This window comes from Oxyura jamaicensis, chromosome 13 (genome assembly GCF_011077185.1).
Source record: "Oxyura jamaicensis isolate SHBP4307 breed ruddy duck chromosome 13, BPBGC_Ojam_1.0, whole genome shotgun sequence".
Lineage (NCBI taxonomy): Eukaryota > Metazoa > Chordata > Aves > Anseriformes > Anatidae > Oxyura > Oxyura jamaicensis.
In genome coordinates this window covers 17645343-17668019 of record NC_048905.1, presented here as the reverse complement: position 1 = coordinate 17668019, position 22677 = coordinate 17645343, and the positions used below count along the sequence as shown (strand labels likewise).

At 42.8% G+C, this 22677-nt stretch overlaps 1 protein-coding gene across 1 annotated transcript; it reads right to left on the bottom strand.

Moving 5' to 3' along the window:
• Positions 1-22677, bottom strand: LOC118173981 (solute carrier family 22 member 5-like; the record flags this gene model as incomplete). Its single annotated transcript, XM_035338954.1, has 10 exons — positions 1-702; positions 1397-1532; positions 2271-2453; positions 3641-3855; positions 5429-5529; positions 10006-10132; positions 11126-11297; positions 12504-12658; positions 13908-14011; positions 22648-22677. Coding segments are annotated over 10 exons (1413 nt in total), but the record flags the coding sequence as incomplete, so codon positions are not given.

Sequence of the window (22677 nt, the reverse complement as noted above, 5' to 3'; positions counted from 1 at the left end):
AATATTAACCATCTTCCTTATGCTTTTCTTCAGGGCTTTATTCTCTGAGACTCTTCCAAATAGATCCCTGAAGAGGCCCTGCTCTCCTGAAGCCCAGGGTTGCAATCTTGCTTTTTGCCCTGCTCCCTCCTCTCAGGATCCTGCACTTTACCATCTCATGGCCATTGTATCCATGGCTGCCTTTGACCTTTGACTTTCAAATCTCCAACAAGTACTTCCTTGCTTGTGAGTACAAGGTCTAGCAGATCACCCTTCCTTCTTCGCTCTACCACTTGGGTCAGAGAGCTGTCATCAATGCCCTCGAGGAGCTTCCTAGATCGCTGATGCCCTGCTGTGTTGGTCCTCCAGCAGGTGTTGGCATGGTTGAAGTCCCTCATGATGATAGGTCTGTGAACATGAGGCTACTTCCAGCTGTCTTTAGAGATTCTCATCTGCTTATTCTTTCTTGTTGGGTGGCTTATAGCAGATGCCCGACACGTCACCCACATTGCTCTGCTCTGTAACGCTTACCCTTAATCTTTATGGCTCATCCATCCTGAGGCAGAGCTCCGTTCCTTCCAGCTGCTCTCACACAGAGGGTGACTCGACCTCCATGTCGTCCCAGTCTGTCCTAAAGAGCCTGTATCCCTCCACTGCATCACTCCAGTCATGGGAGCCGTCTCACCATGCCTCCGTGACTCCAACAAGACTGCAGCCCTGCAACTGCACACACAACTCTAACTCCTCATGTTTATTCCCCAGGCTGTGTGCACTAGTCTACAGGTACCTCAGAGAGGCACCCCAGCAAGTTGTCTTTTTTTTTTCCATCCCCTCTCCCTTCCCCATAACAATACCCTGTAGGCATATCCTTGCTTACATGCAAATGCTGGGGGTTATCCCATTTAAAAGCCTTCTTTTGCTGATTTTGCATTCCCTTTCCTTCATATAACGTTAACTCTGTCCACAAGTCCCTCACAAGGCTGCTGGTAACTGTCTCTCCCATGCTGCTCCTAGTTTAAAGTCCTCTTATCAGGCCAGCCATCCTACTGGCAAAGACACCTTTGTTCCTCTTAGTGTGGTGGATCCCATCTCTCCCCAGAACAGTATTTTGTAGACAATTCTTTGTAACTCTTCAGTCATTGTTAGAACTCTTAGAATTCTTTTAAATGCACAGCCAACTTCTAACCAGCAGCTTCTGTGGCATACAGGTACGCTGGTCCTCAATTACTTGTGCTGTGACTCCATTAGTCTTTATAGAACTAGTCTTTCCTACTGCTAGTATGCTTTTTATACAGCAAAACATGTACTTTAGCAAGGCTCTATACAAGGGAACATATGCATAGACATGCACATAAATTTTATAGATAAAACAGGTGTATTAAAATCAGAAGGATTAAAATCAGAAGGCAACACTTACCCTTTCACCAACAGCATTTGCTCAATTGTGTCAGGAAGAGGCATACCATAACTTTCTGGCAGAAATAGAGTCAGAATTCCCGATAACACGGTCAGGCTCCCCATCAGGATGTAAGGCAGGAACCTATCATAGGCACCTAGCAGGATGCAAGAAAAGCAAGCATCAGTCCTAAGTCACTGATACCATTTGTCCCTAGGTACAGCTTTCAGTAAACAAAACAAAAACCTCCTGGCCTAGCACTCAAAGCATATGTTGTTTTAAACACGCTTTAGGAATTCAAAGACTGGGAAACAGTAGTTATGAGAGCTGACCCAACAGAATCAGTAAGATTGTGAGCACCTCTTCAACAGGCAAAACCCACAAATTTCTCTATGTTATGACTGTGTGTTGTTCACATATGTCTTGAGATCCCATTTTTTTAGCTGCAGTTTCACAAGCCACATGAATCTGGAAACCAAGAGAAGACAGAAAATCCCAGTGAACCACAGAGGTGGGAGGTTGAACTGAGTCAAAAGCACATCTATAACTAGCACGTGGCTGCCAACTTAAGAAGAACCCAGGAGACATGAATAAGACTTGGTAGTTGGTGTCCCGCTACAATGACATGGAGAACAAGGATCCTGGACCTACAGTTTGGACATGAGCACTGGAGTGCTGGGCTGCTGGACAGGCTTCTTTGACACACGTGGTGGTGCCTGCAGAGCTGGGACTGGTCAAGAGTGAGTGCAAGAGAGGAAAAATGATTTGGTTTCATTTTTTTTTTATTCCTCCTGCTAGGTCTTCCACTGAGATGCAATTCTGTCATAAGCCTTGCATGCAGCACTAGAACAATGCCTTCCATCTCCCCAGCACAATCGCAGACTAGTTAACTTACCAAGGTAAACGAAGTAAGGTGAGAGGATGCTGCCAAGTCTGGAGGCCATGGAGCTTGCTCCAACTCCCATGTTTCTCACCACTGTCGGGTAAAGCTCAGCCGTGTAAACATAAACCATTGAAAAGGCAGATGTGATCCCAAATTTCCCCAACATCACGAGGAGAATAGATATGGCACGGAACTCTGAAATCAAAATGCAGTTAGAGCTTCTATAACACTCTGACAATTATAAAATCTATTAATTCTACTGTGTTTGCATAACTTCTGTCTAATTCCATTATCCAGTGTCATTTTTCTTCCTGTACATGTCTACAAGCAACTTTTTTTAAAAAAAGTTAGGACAAACATGTTGATTTTCCTCTTGACCATGGGGCTTTCTGCCAGGTTAAAAATAAGTACAACAGAGCAAGAGCTGAAATGGCTCTTTCAGATTTCAGAAGCCAGATTGTTGCTATTGCAAACAATGCCATATATTCCTTTTTAATACAATGAGCAAAGTTAATTATTTGAAACCAGTTATTTTTACTTTGCTGCTCTGGTTTCTCATTAACATTCCCAGCTACCAGTCAGTAACTTAATTCTACAATGCTGGGTTCACTTTAACTAGGACAGTTAGATTTGAAGATCAAAATAGGTATCAGTGTCCAATTAACTGAAAAGGATTAGAAAAAAAAAAAAGAATAGAATTCATGTATTGCCTGTATAAAATAAGCAAGGTGGTTCTTGTTTATTTTTTGTTTATTCTTTGATTTGTAAACAAGTGCTAAGCAACAAGCCTTCTCCTCAATTATACTTTACATCATTACCAGAAAGAGCCCACAACCCTCAGCCTGTCTGGCCTGAAGATGTATATTGTTTGATATCCAATAAATGTTATTTTGCCCTCCTTGCAGTTGCCAGACATTATTTTCCCTATCAACTCTAATTTAGTACAAGCATCTTTGCTTATCAAAAATACTTCCACAATGACCGTCTTGACCAATGACTGTTTAAACGAGCCCTAAAGAAAGAGTAATTGGCAGTTACTTAGGAATAAATTCTGTAGCCTCCTGTTAACCTCCAGTAAGTCTAGCCCTGGTTTTACACTTGGGCTTTACCAGAACACCTTGCCAGGGATGTGTGCTAAGGCAAAACTGGACTCCGGTGCTGATCTGAACAGATCAGAAAGCAGAAGACCCACCATGTATCTGAATTGCTATGTTGTGTGAGCTCCCAGTGCAGCAGTACTGAGAACCAAGGAAGAAGGGCATAGATAGGAAATTAACATCTATATTTAGCCCCCTCGAGATACTTTTCCTCCACATCTGCCCAACGCATGGCACTGGACTTCACCTATCATATGTGTTTGAGATCAACCAATGGTTCCATACGTGAAGGCACCAGCTGAATGAAGAGAAGAACACAGCCTCCCAAGAATAACGCAGCAGCCATTGAATACCGTCGGGGGAGATTTCGAAGCAGCAGCCAGGAAATAATGTAGGCTGGAACTTCAATCACTGCTGAGAGGAAGCAGTTTAAATAGACGTCTCCATGCAAGTTGGGTGTGTCAAGAGAAAGTCCAAAATAACCAACAGAGATTATCATCCTGAAAGAAGCAGAAGAACACGATCAGACAGATCAGTCTTCCTCCTGAGGTTGCCATGAACCTCTTTCCATCTGCCAATTACAGAAATCAAGCTGATGGAGAGGGGACAAGGTTCACGTATGCCTCCTTATTTCAGGTCACCCCTGAGAGATAAGTGATGTTAATTCATGATCTAACAATATTATTTAGTTCTTATTACGGGTGGTTGTAGCTTTACCATGACAGTCTGAACAACTGAATTCTACAGCCTCTGAGGCCTCGAGTAGCTTCTCATTATGTTTAGAAGGAGACAGGAAGCTCTGGGAGGAGAGAATTGTTTCTGGGTCATTACCCTCCCTGCTTTGTGTATTAAGTCAGAGGAGGAGTACGGCATCCTGGCAGACCCAAACAATCAGGGATTTTCTCTGCCATGCCCCACTCTGGCTGGACAGCACCCAAGTCGTGTTTGCATGGCTCTGTGCCTGGGTTGGTCAGGATAACAGGACAGAGCTCGGTGGCTGGGCACAGAGCCATCTTAGCTGTGTCACCGCTAAACTGCGGTCGGCTTCCCTGTGACCAGGGCAACGCACAACTGTCCTTACTGACAAGATCTGTGGTGCCGTGGGAGATGCTGGGAAGAAGGTTACGCTTCACCAACAAACAACAAGGTAAACGAGGTCATTGGATCAGGATGAGCCCAGGTGCGAGTTAGGCACAGAACACTCAGTACTTCCTATCCTTCAGCATTTATGTGATAGCAGAACGCAGAGAAACCTGACTGCACAGCATGAAGTGGATCACTGACCAAAGGTTAGGTCTTTTTTCCTCCTCACTTCACAATAGAAGAACATTCACGGTCCAGTTACTTAAAATAAGTTGCCTAGTGCACCTCAGGGTAAGCCCCTCCATTGCTGCGTACAATATGCCAGCTAAAAACTATTATTTTCAAAAGTAGTTATTACATGGTATTTTTCATGGGTATTTACATGTTCCAGGGTAATGAGAAGTTAAACTTCCTCCTCCCTGATGCAAAACCAGCAAAGGGATTAATTCAAAAGCTCTCTAATTCCTCAAAACTAATAAAATCCTCAGCCATTTGCTGTTATCTGCTATCCTCTTTTACCAAACTTTTATGAGATCTTATAATTCTTAACTCTGAATATACCACGCTTATACTGTGCGTTATAAAACACTGCTGTGAGGCAGCATAGGATGCTTTATATTTTATGAAATGAATTAAAAATACATTGGGCAACTGACATGCAAGGTAAAAAGAATTTTAAAATAGCCCAAACCAACTAAATATTTTTCTACAAGATTTGCAAGAGGAGGTAGGATATGCAATTGATTTAGACAACATCTGACTCTTGTCCAATCACAAAACTTTGTTTAGTACCTGGTAAAACAGCCCATCATCATATGAAACAAAGAACCTATGTAACCAGAATTTTGTTGCTTCAGCCAGCAGATCATTCTTTCTTGAGCTAATGAGTTTTGCCCATACCTCCTCAGCATACCTTAATGTTCAAAGAGCAGTTTCTATCTGTTTTGCTGTTTTTGTGCTTGCATACTCCCAAACCACATTCTTGCTTACCACAGAATCACTGACATAATTGTGATAGTTAGAATATTTCGGGTTTTCATTAGGTCCAAAATGGTGTATGTCTGTTGTCTCTGGGAATCCACATCCTGCAGCTGGAAACAACCAGAAGCATGGAACGTTAACATCACGGAAGCAGAATTACTGTGAAACGGGTCCACCACCTGACTTGCACACCAGTATTTTCTGGGTCCATTTCAGTAAGCTGCAAACAGGTGCCTCACTTCTAACCAAATGGGTATATAGCCACAAGAGCCAAGTATCTGCAAAAGTAGTTGCTCCTTCCTAATTTAAAATCATTTAAAATTTAGGCTGAAATTAGTAATCATTCTCTCTGCCTGAGGCTCCATAAAGCAGCTGCTTACTGTTACTTTTACACTTGAATTATAAAACAACAACATTTATAATTTATGTGCCACTGCTGGCAACATTCTTGCATCCAGTTTTGAGCTCAACACCTTCAGCATCATGCAAGTCAACTGCACCCAGACAAGGAGAAACAAGGATGAGACATTTGAAAAACATGATCAAGTCTGAAAGAACAGAGCTTATTTAGCCTAAGGGCCAGAAGACTGAAGGAGTCTTAAAAGAGCAAGAATGGTTTTCAAAGACCAGCAAAAAAGTGATAAACTCCCTCCACCACAGAGGAGGCAAGAAATAACAAGATTAAACTGCAGCAGAATAAATTTAGTAAATGACTCCTCATGCTGGACCCACCAGTAATGTATTTAAATTGAGACAAACTGCTGAGGAGCTGGAGTCCTACCATTATCTATCCTGGTTTTGAAATCCCCTTGTAAGAATACAAGCTAAAATACAATGCATCACTTCTCCCTTCCCCGTGAAATTTTTCAGCTCTTCAAAATAAAACCATTTCCGTGTAAACAATGCAAAGGCATTCTTCCATGAAGCACGCTAGCAAGTTTTGTGCTTGATAAGATTATACAAGAGGAAAGATTTATTTTGTTTTTAATTTAGGACTTTAATTTAGACCTCTAAACCATGAGTAACAAGGAAGAGATTTTTCAAAATATGTAAAAGGTGATATGAGAGCACAACTTGCATTGATTAAAACAACAAATTCTGGTAAAGCAACACTATATGCCTGAAGAACAACTGTTTTTTAGACATGTGATAATTTGTTATCACAAAAAATGGTGTTTTCAGGGTTTGTCAAAGTACTTGCTCAATTTTATTTTATTTTTTTAAATGGTCTCACAGCGAGAATGTTAGCAAGATTTTTGGTCTAGATTCTTATGTTAGGTGATTTTATATCTATCTGAATCTGCAAGCCTACTAACTATTAGAAACCTCCCCAAGAAAGACGCAAGCATCCACCTTAGCAGCTCAGAATTATAAAATGAAAAAAATATTATTGTTGAAATATTTTTAATTCTGACACTTGTTGAAATGCAACCTATCAAGACAGCTCACAACATTTAAGCAACAACTTCTCTCTTCTCAAGTAGAAGACTCACTCTTACCTGATAGACCAAGACTACGTGTAAACACCAAAAATCGTATGCAAAGATTACTTCCTCCCGTGATTTTCCAAGACTAGAGAAAGTCAAATTACATTTAAAAATGTTTAAAGACTGAATGTCTTTTGTTAGCATTGTGTACTCCATGGTGCGTACAAACGATTACAGATAAAAGTGAAGTAAGATTGTACCTTCAAATTAGTGCACTCGCTATTTCAAGCTTTTCTCAACTCTCTCTCTGCCTGGTCCAATTTAACATCCAGTACTCTGTATTAGTTCAGCTTGCAACATTTTTTCCCCTAAATCATCAGGCCTTCCAGTAGAAGAGCTGGATACATTCCAGGACACAACACACAATGAAGAGACAAAAGCAACCACTAGCTCAACGTAATTCCTCATCAGCATCTCCTCCATATTCAGGCTGGTGATCTTTTGGCAAGTTAAGTGCTGGAGACTGATTTGGAGCCCTTAAGGTCTTGTCCCTTGACTCAAAATATGTATTATTTCCTCCATAAATTGTAAACTGTCTTGAGCTAATGCCAACAAGAAGTTTATGTAACTTCTGCATCAGGTCAAAATTATTTCCGAGCGTTATTTTGCTGGGAAGATCTGGAGGATAAAACAGTAGCCTGCTGCTCGCGCACTCCAAACGTCGGTGTATTTGCCTTTGTAAATCTTCATTTATTTATTCTATTAAAGGCAAGAAGTTCTATTAAAGGCTTAACATTTGACCGTTTCCCTTCTTCCTGAGCACAAGGCTCCCACCGCACAGGCTGCGGGCAGCTTTACAGCTCGTGGCCCTGTCTCATCCAGCACATGATCTTCCTGAAGTACTCTCCAGTTTTGCCACTCTTGGTTGCCAAGAAACCAACAAACAGGAAACAAAAAAAAGGGAGGAAAAAACAAACAAACCACAAAACAAAACCAGAAACACTGCAAAATTTAAACAGTCGATGAGAAACAGGGCCCAGCCTTTTAGCAGCTGTGTAAGCAGACAATACAATCCCCTAACGCAACAGAGCAAGAAGCTATGGCAAGGGCAGGGAGAGCAAAGTGATGGGCTGTAAGTAAAACTACCACCCCAACATTTTCATTCCCCTCATATTGGATAATCCAACCAACCAGGGTCTATTTATACTCTGCAGACTGTTTGGGGATAGTCCCCTCCCGGACCCTAACTGTTTTGAAAGCTCGGAGCCTGAACGCTGTGGATGCTGCACCACATTGAGGAACGCTTCGGACAGAAGCCCCGGGCGCTGCTCCATCCAGACTGCTCATTCCAACTGCGTGGGGCCTCACGGCGAGCCCGGATTTCTGAGAATCATGCTGCAGTGTAAACACGTTTCCTAAAAACTGAGGGGAAGATGCCAGCCTTCTGCTTTACAGCTCTTCAACAAGCAAACGAGAGAACAGGGTAAACAGGCCACTGAGGAAGAACGGCTTTGCACAGATTGTTCTGTCACAGCATTACTTTTACTTAAAAAAAAAAAAAACAAACAGACAGAAGTTCTGCAGTTAAACAATTACCTGTTAATCTAGCTCATTTGCCTTTTAAACAGCATCTAAACAGCATTTCTGAAAGTTGATGTGCTTCGGTTTAATCTCTTTGGCCATAAATAAGTACTGCATAAATACGCAGCCCTCCCTGCTGCGGCAGCCAGCAGCTCCCCCTTGACCAGTGTTCCCCAGGAACACCCTCGTCTTGCCCCTGCCTTTTTGCTGCTTCTTCATCCAGCCCCATTCAGAGATAGGGAACAGACCGATATTTCTTCCTGCGAATGGGAGATGGAGGCATTCCAGACGCAGTGACCTTAAGCCAGTGTTGGAGTCAGAGCTCGTTTTCTGTTCCCTTGCCACAGTGCTGGCAGGGGGTAAGTTTTTATCCCTACAGCATGAGAAAGAATGTGGGCGGGAGGAAAAAAAAAATAGGGCGTTCTAATGAAAGTCCAGTGAAAGAGCCATCATAAGAGGTCTAGGCTTTCCCGGCATTCTCAGTCTGTTCCAGGGAGACCAGGATGGCTCTCCTGCTATCTACAAATCAGTCTAGATAAACAGGTTTGCCTGTACCTCAGCCACTTTCCAGCCAAATTAAGCTTTTTCAATCTCAATAGCAACACGTTTGAGTTTAATGGCTAACCATTTTGCTCAGCCTGGTTGAGAGGCCTTGTAAATCAAGTGAATATACAAAGGTAGTGACAATCAATTTTCCTATTGATGGCTAGACAATGTCTAGTGTCAATAAGAACACAACTGAGCAACCGTGCACAGACTCTACAGATCTACACATTCCCCTGGATTATGCAAACGATTTGTCTGTCTGATGTGTGAATGCATGTGGAGCTGATTACACAGCTTAAGGCCACTAACTGCTCAGACAAATGAGAGATGATACCTAGAGGAACAAGAACACCTTTGAAGAAATGGAGTAGTTAACAGTACCTTTTCTTCCTCATCCACTCCAAAGAGGTTCAAGTTTTGATCTCCTCAGTATGGAGTGAAAACTGAACTAGAAGAACAGTAATTCCAGTGCCACTGGCCAGGATCAGTTTTATATTAGACTAGGCAAGCATAAAATCTGTTCAGAGTGTAACGACTATTTACAGCCAATCACTATAATCAGATATTTCTGTCCAAAGAGGTCAGTGTCTAGAGGAAAACAAAGGCTAAGAGACTAGGAGATTAAGTGTTCTCTTTTGGGTCCCAAGACGTACTCCTCAACATGGCCAGGTCCCAGAGGCATGAAAGATCAGAATCAAATCATTTGTTAGCTGTGTGGGCTAAGAAAGCCCACCACACTGAGTCCCTGGGATAAACTAGACTCCCTTTTAATTTGCTGCCTTCATATGGGATATAGTCAGATAAAGCGATAGGTAAATCAAATGCATTACCTCCCCATAAAACTATGGTTTAAATGGAAAAGACAGCTGTTAACTGGATCAAAAGGCATTTCAGGAAAAGGATGAACTTCTACCCATTTGAGAAATACATAATACACTGCAGGCATAACTCAGTTCATATGTTTGGAAATTGACTGCTTTCCGTAATCATTAATAGGTCTAGCAAACAGCTTGACTGCTAAATGAATCTTACCTCACTAGGATCAAGTATTACATCTGGGGGCGTAATGCCATTAATTTTTGCAGCCTTTCGGAGTATGTCTTCTGCCTCTTGAAATCGTCCCTGAGAGATGAGCCACCGTGGAGATTCTGGAATGACCCTGCAAGAAATGTTCATCACAATGTGTCAGCATTTCCACAGAATGCAGTGCTAAAGAGGCCAACACACATTGTTCCAGGCGCAAAGAGCTCAAAACTTGCCATACCTTGCAGAACTTAGAGCAAAGACAATAGAAATCAGATTTACAAGAGCAGACGAGCAGGTTGAACAAGAACAGATTAAAATGGATTTATGGATTTTAGAAAATACTAAAGAGCTGAAGTATGATTCAGAAAAGAAAATAAGAGCAACTAAAACCTTCCAAGTATGGGGAAATGGTTTAATTAAAGAAATTCAGAAATGCGAACACAAAGCAGCATTCTGTACATTACGAGGCATATGCTTAGTGACTAACGCCTATAAAACCAGTTCTTGACTTGCCTGTTTGTGACACTGTTTACAGAAAGTGGAATCTGCATGAGTCATTCAGCTTCGTAAGAGAAGCTAGATGGAATCAGACCCACTGCGTAAGTGAAGAAACACCACCACCATGTGGACTACTTAAACTTTACATGTCACATACTTAAAGGTAGTATTTTCACCAACTGTGGATGAAAACACTGAAGTCTCACAGGTGTGCAAGCACTGTTTTACACCTTGTCATATCTGTGTCACCATACCATTGTCCAGCTTCCCAAAATATTTTTTTTTCATGCTGCTCTTAGTCCAGGCCTACTCTTAAAGATCACTGATTTTGGTTGATGCAGAAGGATGAGTTTTTGCCCTTTTTTTCCCCCCCCCTCCCTCCTTTCAATATGGAATCACTTAATTTTCTAGAAGCCTACAGAAAACAAAGATTATTTTTTTCAGACCTGAGTCAGAGATCAAAGCTGCAGACTTGTGGCTAATTGACTGGGTACAGTAAAAGGCTACAGCCACTTTTCACCTGCCCACTCCTGAATTTCATTGGTAAAGGTTGGCTGGCATCTGGATCTTAACAATCTTATGGCAAGACCTTCTAAAGACGAATGTCTTGTAACTTCTTTGTACTCACCACCAGAGTGGGATGCAGAGCAGCCCAGGTAAAGTAAGCGCCAGCAGCAGCATCCGCCAGTCTCTGATGAAGTAAGCAAACAGTGGCAGCAACATGTAGCCAAACGCGTAAAATATGCAAACGCCTAGCGTGCAGAATAGCACACGGATTGATTTGCCAAGAATTTCTGTGCCTGTTCAAAACAAAAGAACGAAGATTAGTATTTTAACTTAACAGCAACCAGATAACTTACAAAATACCTTAATAACTGGCTTTGAAATATACTACCTTGGGTAGTTACAGCACCTACAGCTTTGCCTTCCAATATTTGAGGCACTCCAAATCTGTTTCATGTCATGATCCTGCATAAAGCCAGGTAATTATAAGTACAAAAGGAAGAGAATCAGGCTATAGCTGTATTTTTGACATAGAAAGAAATATGGAAGTGTTAGCTACATGTTCTTAGAGTCTCCCATTTTACTTGAGGAGCTAAAACCACCAGATATACACAAAACAATTTTCTAAATCTTTCCTAAATTAGGTTCTGACCTGTATTACCTTCTGAAATTCTCTTTTCTCTTGCAGCTGAAAAACTCAAATCTTGTGGATTATGGTAAATAAAAAGGACTAGGCTACTTGCAGTAGAATTAAATGCACTAATAGAGGGTCAACGATTTCCTTTAAAAACACCTTGGGACATGCAAATCAAGAGACTTCTAAAGAGATAATCTTTGCCATTTCTGCAGAAATCAAAGAAGATTACATGAACTGCAGCAGAATGGATGCGCTGATGTTAGCTAAACACTGTTCCCACAGCGGTGCTGGCCTTTTCTAGCCCAAAAGGAATTTCTTGCCAACACCTGGTGCTCTGGACAGTGACTGGTATTATTTCCAGTGGCTTCATTTTATTTTTTTTTTGAAATCTCAGATTCATAAGGTAATTCACATTCCCATCTGATCAAATACGACCTTAGTTAAATTGAAAGCCAATGAAGTAAGAATCATTATGCCTTTTACTTTTTACCTTAAGATGTTTTAGGGAAACTGCAGGTTCTTTTACAAATTTGTACATCAAATACACATTTATGTCCCATAACGGGCAACACAAATCCCTGGAAAAAGGCATCTTACACATCTTATGTCTCCAACTAGAAAACAGATTTTGTTTTAAACAACCAATTTCTGGTTTTTGCCTTTTTAGTAAGGCAAGCCACGGACTTAATTTAGATTGCACTTCTATCAACTGGAAACTTCCAAAGAGAGCACGAGTTATCCCTGCGTGGTGAGAACACAATCTTAATAACATGTTGCTTGGCAAACCAAACCAACGCCAAGCCAGTATAAAAAGGAGCAGGGAAGTGCGTAGGACTAAAGACTGTGCCCAGCAGGGCTTTCATACCGAGAACAAACGCTGCCACGTAGTTAGATATCTGTCCCATGCCGACCAGCAAAAAGAACACTGAAAACATCTCCCAGCTGGTAGAGAAGACCTGGATGAAGCTGAAGCCAGTCTGCATTGCCATAGTTGCAAACAGCACATTCTTCCTGCCAAACCTTCCATGGATTTAAAGGAGAAACAAAACCCAAAAACCCCACATCATTATACAACAGCATGAATTACACCTTCAGAAAGAGAAAGATACTACTACTCACTTGCATACCTAGGGAGATAGAAGACATCTGCTAAAAAAGCAAAGTTTGGGAAATAACACAAGCAGAACTATTCTAAATACATTAAGAAATACAATGGCCAAAAAATGATAATATTCCTATGGCCACAAGACAAGTCATCTTTAGGTATGTGCTGGAACACTATTCCTTCCTTTGTGACAGGGTGAGTAGGAAGACAAATCACTGGGAGCAAAGTTATTTAAAATGCAAGAGCAGTAAGAGACGCTCCTCTAAGCAGCACAGAGATCGTTACACAGGTCAGCATGTTACAAAAAGAAAAAAGAACACGTCTGAAAGAGGGAAACCTCAGGTTTGTTAGATGCTGCTATCAGTAAGTGGTAAAAAAAAAAAAAGCAACCTAATTTAAGGGATCTTAGCAGTTCTCCTGATGGACTGAGGCACTATGCAAAAGGGAAAAGAAAATGAAATGGATGCTACAAAACTGGGAGCACGGGGATTATGTCTCAAACAGAATCTCTCCAAGTAAATTGACAAATCAGAGGACCACGTATTGCTCCCTGGCAATCAGTACAACTGAGGCACTGCACAGCAGATCTCAGGGTAAAAATTAGAAAAAACAAACAAACAAAAAAACATCATCTGCACCCCAGAAATTCATGGCAGCTCCCATTCTTAAATGTTTGCTGGAGCACAGCCGAGCAGCATCCGTGCTTTCCAGCTTCCACATACGCAGCTCCCTGGACTCCGAGGTTGAGTCTTCAGAAGCGAAGCTCTAAGTGTTGATAAACAGAATTTTAAATTTGACCTCAGAATGAGGAAAACAAGCCTCAGGAATCTCCCTGAACATAGTCCAAGGTAATTAGAAGAGAACATTATGGATTTTTCCTTATGAAATTTATCTCCTGCACCTGTTTTCTGGCATAAAAACAGTTTGCCGCAGAAGTGATTTCTCTGAAAAAACAATCAGGTAAAGGTAACTCACGCTAACATCCTTGCAATGTTCTGGTCTAAGGTAAGGCATGCACTCCACACCCTGAGTGCACTCAGATGGGGCACTCATGGAATTAAGACGTGTTAGTAGTCGCAGAGAGACACTTAGAGCAAACTTCACAAACAAGAATTGCTTGCCGAACAGTATCAAGGAGCCGCAAGTTTGGTGTATATACTTTACTTGTCTGAGAGTTGTCCCGATATGAAAGATCCGAGCAGGACACCCACAAAAAACAAGGAGGTACTCAGGGGTCCCTTCCAGTCGTTGTCACACACGAGATTCCACTGCAAGGAGAGAGAACATGAAAGTCTTCCAGTGAACAGGAATCCCCCATCCCCTTCCACGTACGGCTAAGCCCAGATGAGAACGTACCCTTTGGAAAGAAAGCCTTCACAAAACGAGCAGCCAACCTATGGAACAGATTTAGCCCTACAAAAACATGAGTTTGGGGCATGATCACTCATACACATATATGTAACTAACAGTTTCCTCGTGCACTCGATTCAGCTTGCCTTCAAAGGCTCTGCAGTCCCTCAAGCCGCTGTTTGAGAACAGATTCGAAGCTTTAGTTTCCTGCTGATGGGAAAGTCTTCTGTTAAAAATTTGCGCTTGTAATTTACGAGGAATTGAACTATACAAATAGAAGCATAGGAAAAATGCCTCCTCCTTTATTATATTTTAATATGGTTTTGAGAGAGACTGGAGATTCACTGCTCGCTGGGACCTAATTGCAGATTGTGGCTCGTTACGCAGCATGGGTCTGCAGCAGACACCTGCAAAAGCCAACCCGGTCAGGTTCTTCGGGAAGGTGTCAAATGTAATCTGTAGAATGCAAATTGAAATATACACCAAGCAAACTGAGTTTTACAAAATGAAAACAAATCGTGGCAAAAAGAGGAAGAAACAAAGATACCTATTAAACGAAGCCTGCAATCGCTTGCAATCACTTCCCACTTCAGTGTGATGTTTCTGAAACAGCATTCGTGTTATTTTTGTATCAGTGTCAACAGCTATTACTGAAAGAGTCTATAATTTTGTTTGGGTTACTGGGGAAAAATGTGTGTAAATATTAGAAGAAAGGACGAGAACAGCAGAGCTGCCTCCTCGCCCCATACCTCACTGCTGTGCTACGGCCGGAGCAGCTCCCAGCGCTCCCCGTCCTTGCGGGGGGCAGGAGGTGACGCAGCCCCCGGGAGGCTGAGCGCAGGCGTGGGATCTGGAGGCACCCAGCACTTCTGATGTGCGGCCAAACCCGCCAGCCTCTGTTATTCAAACACCTCCCACGGGGGCCCTTTCAGCGTTTTAGTGATGGAAATTTTTAGTTTCCAATTTGCACTAAAAACGAAAATATTTACAGGTCGATTTGCAGGTCAAGACGAAAATATTTACACTGAGCATAAAACTAACCCCCCTCAGCCCCAGCTTACAAACAATTCAGTACTGGGCGTTTCACTCATGGGGTTTTTTGTTTCTTTGTTTTTAAAATCTGTGCTGGAGCAGCAGTCAAAGCTTTGATCTGCCCCATAGGAAACCAGGCTGCCGGGGTCCCAGTCTATCGAGGATCTGCCACACCGTAACGTCAGTGCCTGCGCTTGCTTGCCAGCCATATGTTGCATGCCAACAGGAAACAGCTTTTTCCTTCCCTCTTTTAGAGGGATATCTTTCATGCCTCCTTGTTTCCTTATCATTAAGCCTTTGCCTGCAGGAATCTCACAACCCTCAGTTTTTCATAGCTCACCGTACCATAGTGTACGTTTTAGGGCTGGGTAATCACTGCAAGTCACTGAACGGACAACGCAGTCTGTCCCTTCGAGATCCCCAGGGCAAAACCCAACCAAACCACCCCCTTTTTCATGGAATAGCATCTGGTTTTGCGTTACGACAGGAAGCTTTCCTAGAGACGAATTATCCTCCTTCATGAAGACTTACTCTCACCTGTGTTTGTGCAACTTAAGCTGCCAACATTAGACTGTCTTATTTATAATCCTTAGAGATGAAGTCTTATTTGTTTAAGGCCACGGGAGCACACAGAACACACCTTTTCCCAGTTTGTAACCGTATTCAAGTCATTTCTTAACCTCTCCTTTGATAAATCTGACTTTGGTTTTCTTCTATCAGACTTCACAGTCCTCAACGTTACTCTTGCACTTATTCCCAAAGCCCTTCCAGTTTCACAATGCCTTCTGAAGGACGCACACTCAGTACAGAGGTCCAAGAAACCCTACGAACACCATCAGCATCATTACTGAAGTTCCTTTCAGCGCTGTGGTTTTCTAATAGGCCACCAAATTTACACCGTCCTTGTATGGGATTTAACTTACTGGGACCTGAGGGAGCAGCATGAAGCCATGATGGGGGCAGTTCAGGCTGGGTGTTAGGAGAAGGTTCCTCAGCAATCAAGTGGTCGGGCACTGGGACAGGCTCCCCAGGGCAGCGGGCACGGCACCGAGGTGCTGGAGCTCCAGAAGCGTTTGGGCAATGCTCTCAGACATGTGGTCTGATTTTGGGGTGGTCTTGTGTTGAAGCTGGACTTGATGACTTGTGTGGGTCCCTTCCAGCTCAGATGTTCTGTGATTCTATAGTTATCAATATCATGTAGATTAATAACCATAATTAACGTATTTATGATTAAATCTGTATTTATTCACCAAATGCTTCGTTCCTTGTAGACTAAAGAAAGTTTGAGCGACCCTGATGACTGCTCACAGAGCCAGATCCAGCCAAGATGCTTTGGCAAAGCAACTCCAGGACATTGGAAATATGCAGCAAGTGATCATTATCAAATTTATACAGAAGAGAGGTTTCAGTGGTTACCGTGTCTTCACATGCCATTTCTCAGGAAATCAACCACCACTCCCAGCAGGCATCCCGCAGTAACAGACTCGCCTACTCACAAAGAATCCCCTTTCCATCAGCCACAGGAACCAGACATCCTTTCAGTAACAGAACTGAAGTCTAACTAGCCAAGCAGTTAGCCCGGTGATTTATAGTGCATCATTACTAAATAAGTCATTATTTCCCAGCTGATCACTCTGTGCCTGTGAATTAGCCGTCTCCTTTCACCCGGCCCCCACTCTGTACTTTGGCACGCAGGTTGCACAACACTTGGCTTTCCAGACACTGGCATGTTTGTGCCCGGTAACAAACATTTTCTTATGACCGCTGAGGCAGAGACATTGCTTGGAAAAGTTCATGGTTATAAAATGCCACACTGCCGTGCCAGAAGCTTCTTGCGTTGGCAGGTGGAAACATACTGGTGCTTAAAACACGACTCTGATTACCATCTTGTTTTTCTGTGTCTCTATTAACACGATTTTAGGAGCTGTTATGCTGAAGAGCACTTGAACCAGGCACCAAAGCAAACTTCAGTATTAAGTTTCCAAGGGAAGACTACTTTGGTTGTGCAGTACCGCCTATTTATAGCCATGGACTCCAAGTGCACAACCACGGAAGCAGACATTGAGGTCTGTTACCTGTCGCCCCCGTCGGTAAACGTAGGCTGAAGTGCTTGGCTTTTCAACGCCTCACCAGACAGGTCTGTTTTACTGCTTCCCTGTGATGGTGGCATCGATCTCTGCAAGCACACCCTTCCCTGAGCTGCACATTGCCCAAGAAGTCACTGAAGCATCACTGCTAGGAGGCCAGCACCGCTCGGAGCAAGCATCCCGAGTAGTTACTGATTGAATCCCGCTGCTGGCGGAGCTGTGTGAGCACAGTACACTGTGACCCAGTGCTCCAAAATCATGTGCTAGTTTCATTTCTTTGTCTTCTTTGAGTGAGCCTGCTGGATAGCATGGCCTTTGTCCCAGTAAATAAGATAAGGTTAACCTCAGCAAGGCATTGTGGCTCCAAACAGGAGAAAAACCCCATTTCAGCCCTGTCTCCAACAGCACCTACTGACACTGCCAAGCCCCGAAATGCTGGTACCCAACGCTCGTGCCATGACACAGAGCTTTCTCACCGCCTTTTTTTTGGAAATAACTTTGGAAGAGGCCATCCTGTGTTGCAGTTTAAACCCATCTCCTTACCCAAGCAGCCTGCAGGTCCTTTGGCTGGGGTGTAACTACTTTCTGAAATGTTTGTCAGGTCAGGGCGATCCTTTATCTGCAGCCTCACGCCCAGCAGCAATAACTGCTTACACGCTGGGATCTACAGTGATCACAGTGAAAATCACACCAGCTGCAATCATACTGAGATTCAGACTCCTCCAAGATGAAATTTGATCTTTTAAAAGCTGAATATTGTTGTACAGTCTTCTGCAAAGTGAAAAATAAAGGTACCAAACTAAAACTGCCAGGTAAGTTTAGGGAGAAGCCACAAGTCCAGCTGATGATATTGCCAGACCCCAAGCAAAAAGCGTACTTCTAAATTCTCTAGGCACTGCAAAACCTCCAGGAGGCAGACTACTATTTTTATTTTATTTTTATTTTTTTCTGCACGCAGGCTCTGCATCCGTTGTGCTAGCAGAATACCACGTGCCCTGAAAGGAGAGCTGGCCTTTGATGAATTACTAGCATGGAACCCCGCACCGGCTCTCATCCAGGCACTGATGCAGACCCCTTATCCCATGTAACGTTCACTGCAATTTTGTTATCTTTTCCAACTTGGTGTAACAGCAACTAACAAAACTAACTGCTGATGACAAGGTGCCAATCATATTTAAGCATGAAGCTTGCCCAGTGTTTGTATTGCACTAGAACATGGAAACTGCAAGTCTAATTATAGGGAAGCTCTACAAAGCATCACAAGTTGTTGTGATGCAGCATCACAGCAAATGCGTACTGCCACCAATAACACACTGCTACCAAACACGTCTGGAAAGTTACAGCAGCAATTGTGAGGTCAACAATATAATCTGGGACCACAATGGAAAAAAAGCACGTTTCTCAATGCAAAGAGAACTGTTCCACGGCAGGAGCACCTGTACTTTCCTGGTACCACTACTAGAATCCTACACAGAGGACTACAGCAAATACTAAAAACTTTGGAAGCCTTACCCCGTTACACCTGCTATGTAAGGAAAAACCTTACAGGAAGAGGAATTTTCACAGCTATAGTGCACTGTGTCCTCTTAATCCTCTCTTTGCCTTTTTGTTTTGTTTTGTTTTAAAAAAAAAACATACTTCTGTTGCTGAGAAGAGCACACATGATTGAAAAAAGAAGTGGGACAGTCTCGTGTGCTAATATTTGCTTTTCAAAAATCAACATGTTAGCAAGAATTCTTGAAGCTAATCCAACATAACATGCTCTCTCCTATCAGTTACTTCTCTCTGTAAATCAAGGCAGGTTCTTAAAAAATATATATATAAAAAAAATCACAGTCTCACAACGGAGCACTTACAACCATTGATGCAGAATCTGGTCTTGTTCATACTCATATAAATATTCCCCACTTAATTGAGAGCTATGGGCATTATTAAACACCCTTTCCTCTGAAAATACATTTGTATATTCCAAATACTTGGGAGGTTCTAGGTATTCTATCACAGGTTTTAATCTCTAAACAGAAGCTTGCATCTACAAAATATTCCTTATGCTCAATTTCTCCCCTTGTAATTATTTTTGATTTTTTTAGAGGTAAATTGACAAATGAGCTGATTTTTAATCCAAAATTAAAGAGAAAATACGGTACCTCTACATAAGCATTGTTTCAATTTTAATTATATGAACTACAAGTCTATTATTCTATAAAAATACCAACCCTGTTTTATGTTCCGAGGCTAGAAATGTTTATGAGCACAATTCTGAAGGGTCCTGCATTACGTGCTTCTAAAATTATACCATGAAAACCTCAGCATTTTTAAAGTACATTTATCAGCCATTCATTTTCACTTCTGAGCTGAAAACTATATGTTTTTCTTCCGATGACTATTAACACTACGATTTTGCACTTACTAATCAGTTAAAGTCTTAGCTTTTTAGTTAGTGCTTTGACACTCACAGCTGTGCCAGCTCCTAGCTGTCAATTCTAACTTCAGCCAGAAGAATATTCAGATGTTACGCTACAGCAATAAAGGGTCCTTCTACTGCTTTTAACAGATGAAAAATAATGGAAGTCCTGATGTGACTTCTTGTCTCTGAGGCCACTGCACTAACATGATTGAAGACATGAGCCAGAGCTGAACCTGGATGACACGGGTTTGATCTATGCTTCAGCTGCTGGCTCCCCTATGAGAAAAGCTTGTGGAAATCAAAGTTTCTATCACAAGCCTGTGTTTCTATTTCAGGTAACACAACCCTCCTTGTCTCCCAACAAAAAGGGAACATCAAAACCTCGTCACACAGCTGTACTGCAGGGCCCATTTGTGCCATTGCAGCTGTCACCACCGCAGCCTCCGCTTGTTTCCTGCAGGTCTGGCGCAGCTTCAGGGCAAGGGTCTGATGGCCACCGCGGTGTAAAGGGAACGGAACACTCAGGGCCCTACGACCTGCATGGGAACTTTCTCTCTATGTTCTTACAGGACCCAGAGCTCCAGCACTACACCGGGCCTCAGGATGCTTTGGAATTCCCAGGGTAAGCATCCTTCCTCTGGAAAAAAAATAATAATGAAACGTGTTAAGACTGCAAGAGGCATAAAACGTGCAGCTCTGGAGTACAAAAGGATGCCTGCATTGAATTGATTTCAATTTGATAAACAATCATGGTTCTATGAATTAAAAATAAAATAAAAATGTGTATACAAAACTCTGCACCTATTTAAGTTTCAGCCTGTAGGAATCACTCCCATACTTCGGTATTAAGAATACTCCCAAACTATAATGTCTTACTTGCTGTGTCATCTAACATATCCTCGTTATATCATTTCTTTCTAGTCTGCTAGTGCTCAAATTCACTGCTCAGTTCTGTTCCCAGTGATTCAGTACAGACCCTAACCAGACAATAAGCTTTCATAGACGTGACTGGAAGTTAGCCTTTTCCCTTAATTGCCCCAGTTTATGTATCTTTCAGTCCCATATATAAACTTTTATTGTGACTACATTCTTTTTTTATGGGACTTAGGGAGGAATGACACAGATGGTTACTCTGACTAAAGAAAAACCTTTCATATCCCTCGAGCCATAGTATCTCAAGAAGTAAGAGATGAAAAGGGATTTTGTTCCTGGTTGAATACTCCAGACTAGCTAATGGCATTCTGCTGTTAGTCTGCTTGAAAAAATAAAGTTCCCCTTCAACTGAATGCGTTAAGTCTTCCTTCAAAAGCAGAAACATAACCGAGGGCTTTCTCTAGTCACGAGAGATTTGTGCAAAAACCTTTCGTAAAAAATTCCCCCTTCCCCCTCCCGGTGTCAGCTACAGAAATCTGGGACAAAGGTCCTCATGATTATTCAACGAGTTGGAGATATGCAACTAAACGCAGGATTAATGAATCATAAACGCAGCAGCACCAAGCCAACAAATTAAACAAGTTTAACACTGAAAACCTGCAAGTATGTGAAAGGCCACGGCTCTTGCAAAACTGGCTCAGAAGCATTAATATTAAAGGGAAAAAAATACTGCCTCGGTGCATGATGCCTGGGCAGCCAAACATCACCTCCCCCAGACACAGCACATCTGCCAAACTGTACAGCCACCAGGCGAAAGCTGCTGCAGAGTCTCACCGAAATATTAGCAGCTTCTGTTCCCTACAGACCATGAAGCTGCTGGAGGATACTCTGAGAGTTTGGGTGTTGTAACTCGCACCCAGTCAAAGCTCAGTGAAGAAGCTGCAGACACAAAGCACTGACAAAATACGCCTCGGCCAGGCCAACCTATTAAGGCACTCAGGACAAAACCAGTATGTTCACCTGTGAATTGCCTAACTCTAGAAAATGCCAACTGCCTTATGCTGTCTTAAGACAACCTCAGCTTTTCACAACCGTACATTTCACTAACGACCAGGATCTAGAAATTCAGAGTTTTCCTCTTCACAAAGAAAGCAATTCTTCAGTAACAGGTGAGGCAATGCCTTGTGCCAGCTGTCAAATGCCACCCAAGCCCCAAGGACCGTGCATGCTCATGGGAAGTTTTCAACAATTCTGGTTTTGCCCTGTCCTTGCTTCCCTCTGCTAAAGTAGTCTCTCTTCCCCTTGCTGCCTTCCTCACCCAGCTTCTCCTGAGGAAGGCTTCTGCACTCAGATCAGCTTGTGGTCATTAAGCACTCAAACATCCATCATCACCATCCTTGCAAAGCAAGGAATATAGGCCTCTGAGCAGCAAATATAACTACAGTTTTGCAAAACTTGTTCCCAGCTACAAAGAGGAAATTGGACTGCACAAACGGTTTACAAGCCTTCTGAAAAAAACACTACCTACATTTTGAAATTCAAGTATTTCCTTGCATCCTAAGTCAGCCAGTGCCCGTGGGTCTGTCTGCACAGCTTTCCTCTGAAACAAGGACAATCAGCACAGCCTCAGCTTAGCTTGGTGCCCTGCCTGAAGACCCGGCTGGCAGGACACACCAGGGCTGGTCAGGATCCATCCCGTTCCCAGCAGGTGAGTGGGGACACGAGGGCAGCGGGCAGGTGCGGTGCTGGCACACGGCAAAGTTCAGGTCCTCTCGGACACAGCATCAAAACAGCACCTTGCTGCATCCCACTGTTGAGCCCTGCACAACTCAAGATGACTTGTACTGCCTTTTTTTTTTTTTAAAAAAAAAAAAAAAAAAAAAAAAAAACACCTTTGATGTCATGACTTCGGAGACATCCTTGAACTACCAAGCCCATTGTTGCTGGGTTGACCTGTCCTCCCCACGGTATATATGCTGCTACCAGATGGAAATAATTAAGCAGTCGACGCACACACACTACACCAGTTAACACACGGCATCAGGAGGCTCCTTGTGCCACTGGAAGCTGACAGAACGGACCAGTTTAGGCGTCCCACCGCGCCGGGAGCCCCCCGGAGGAGCCGTCCCCGGCCCCTCGCCCCCCGTCGGCGCACCTCGGTGACGATGGTGGAGCGGTAGACGTC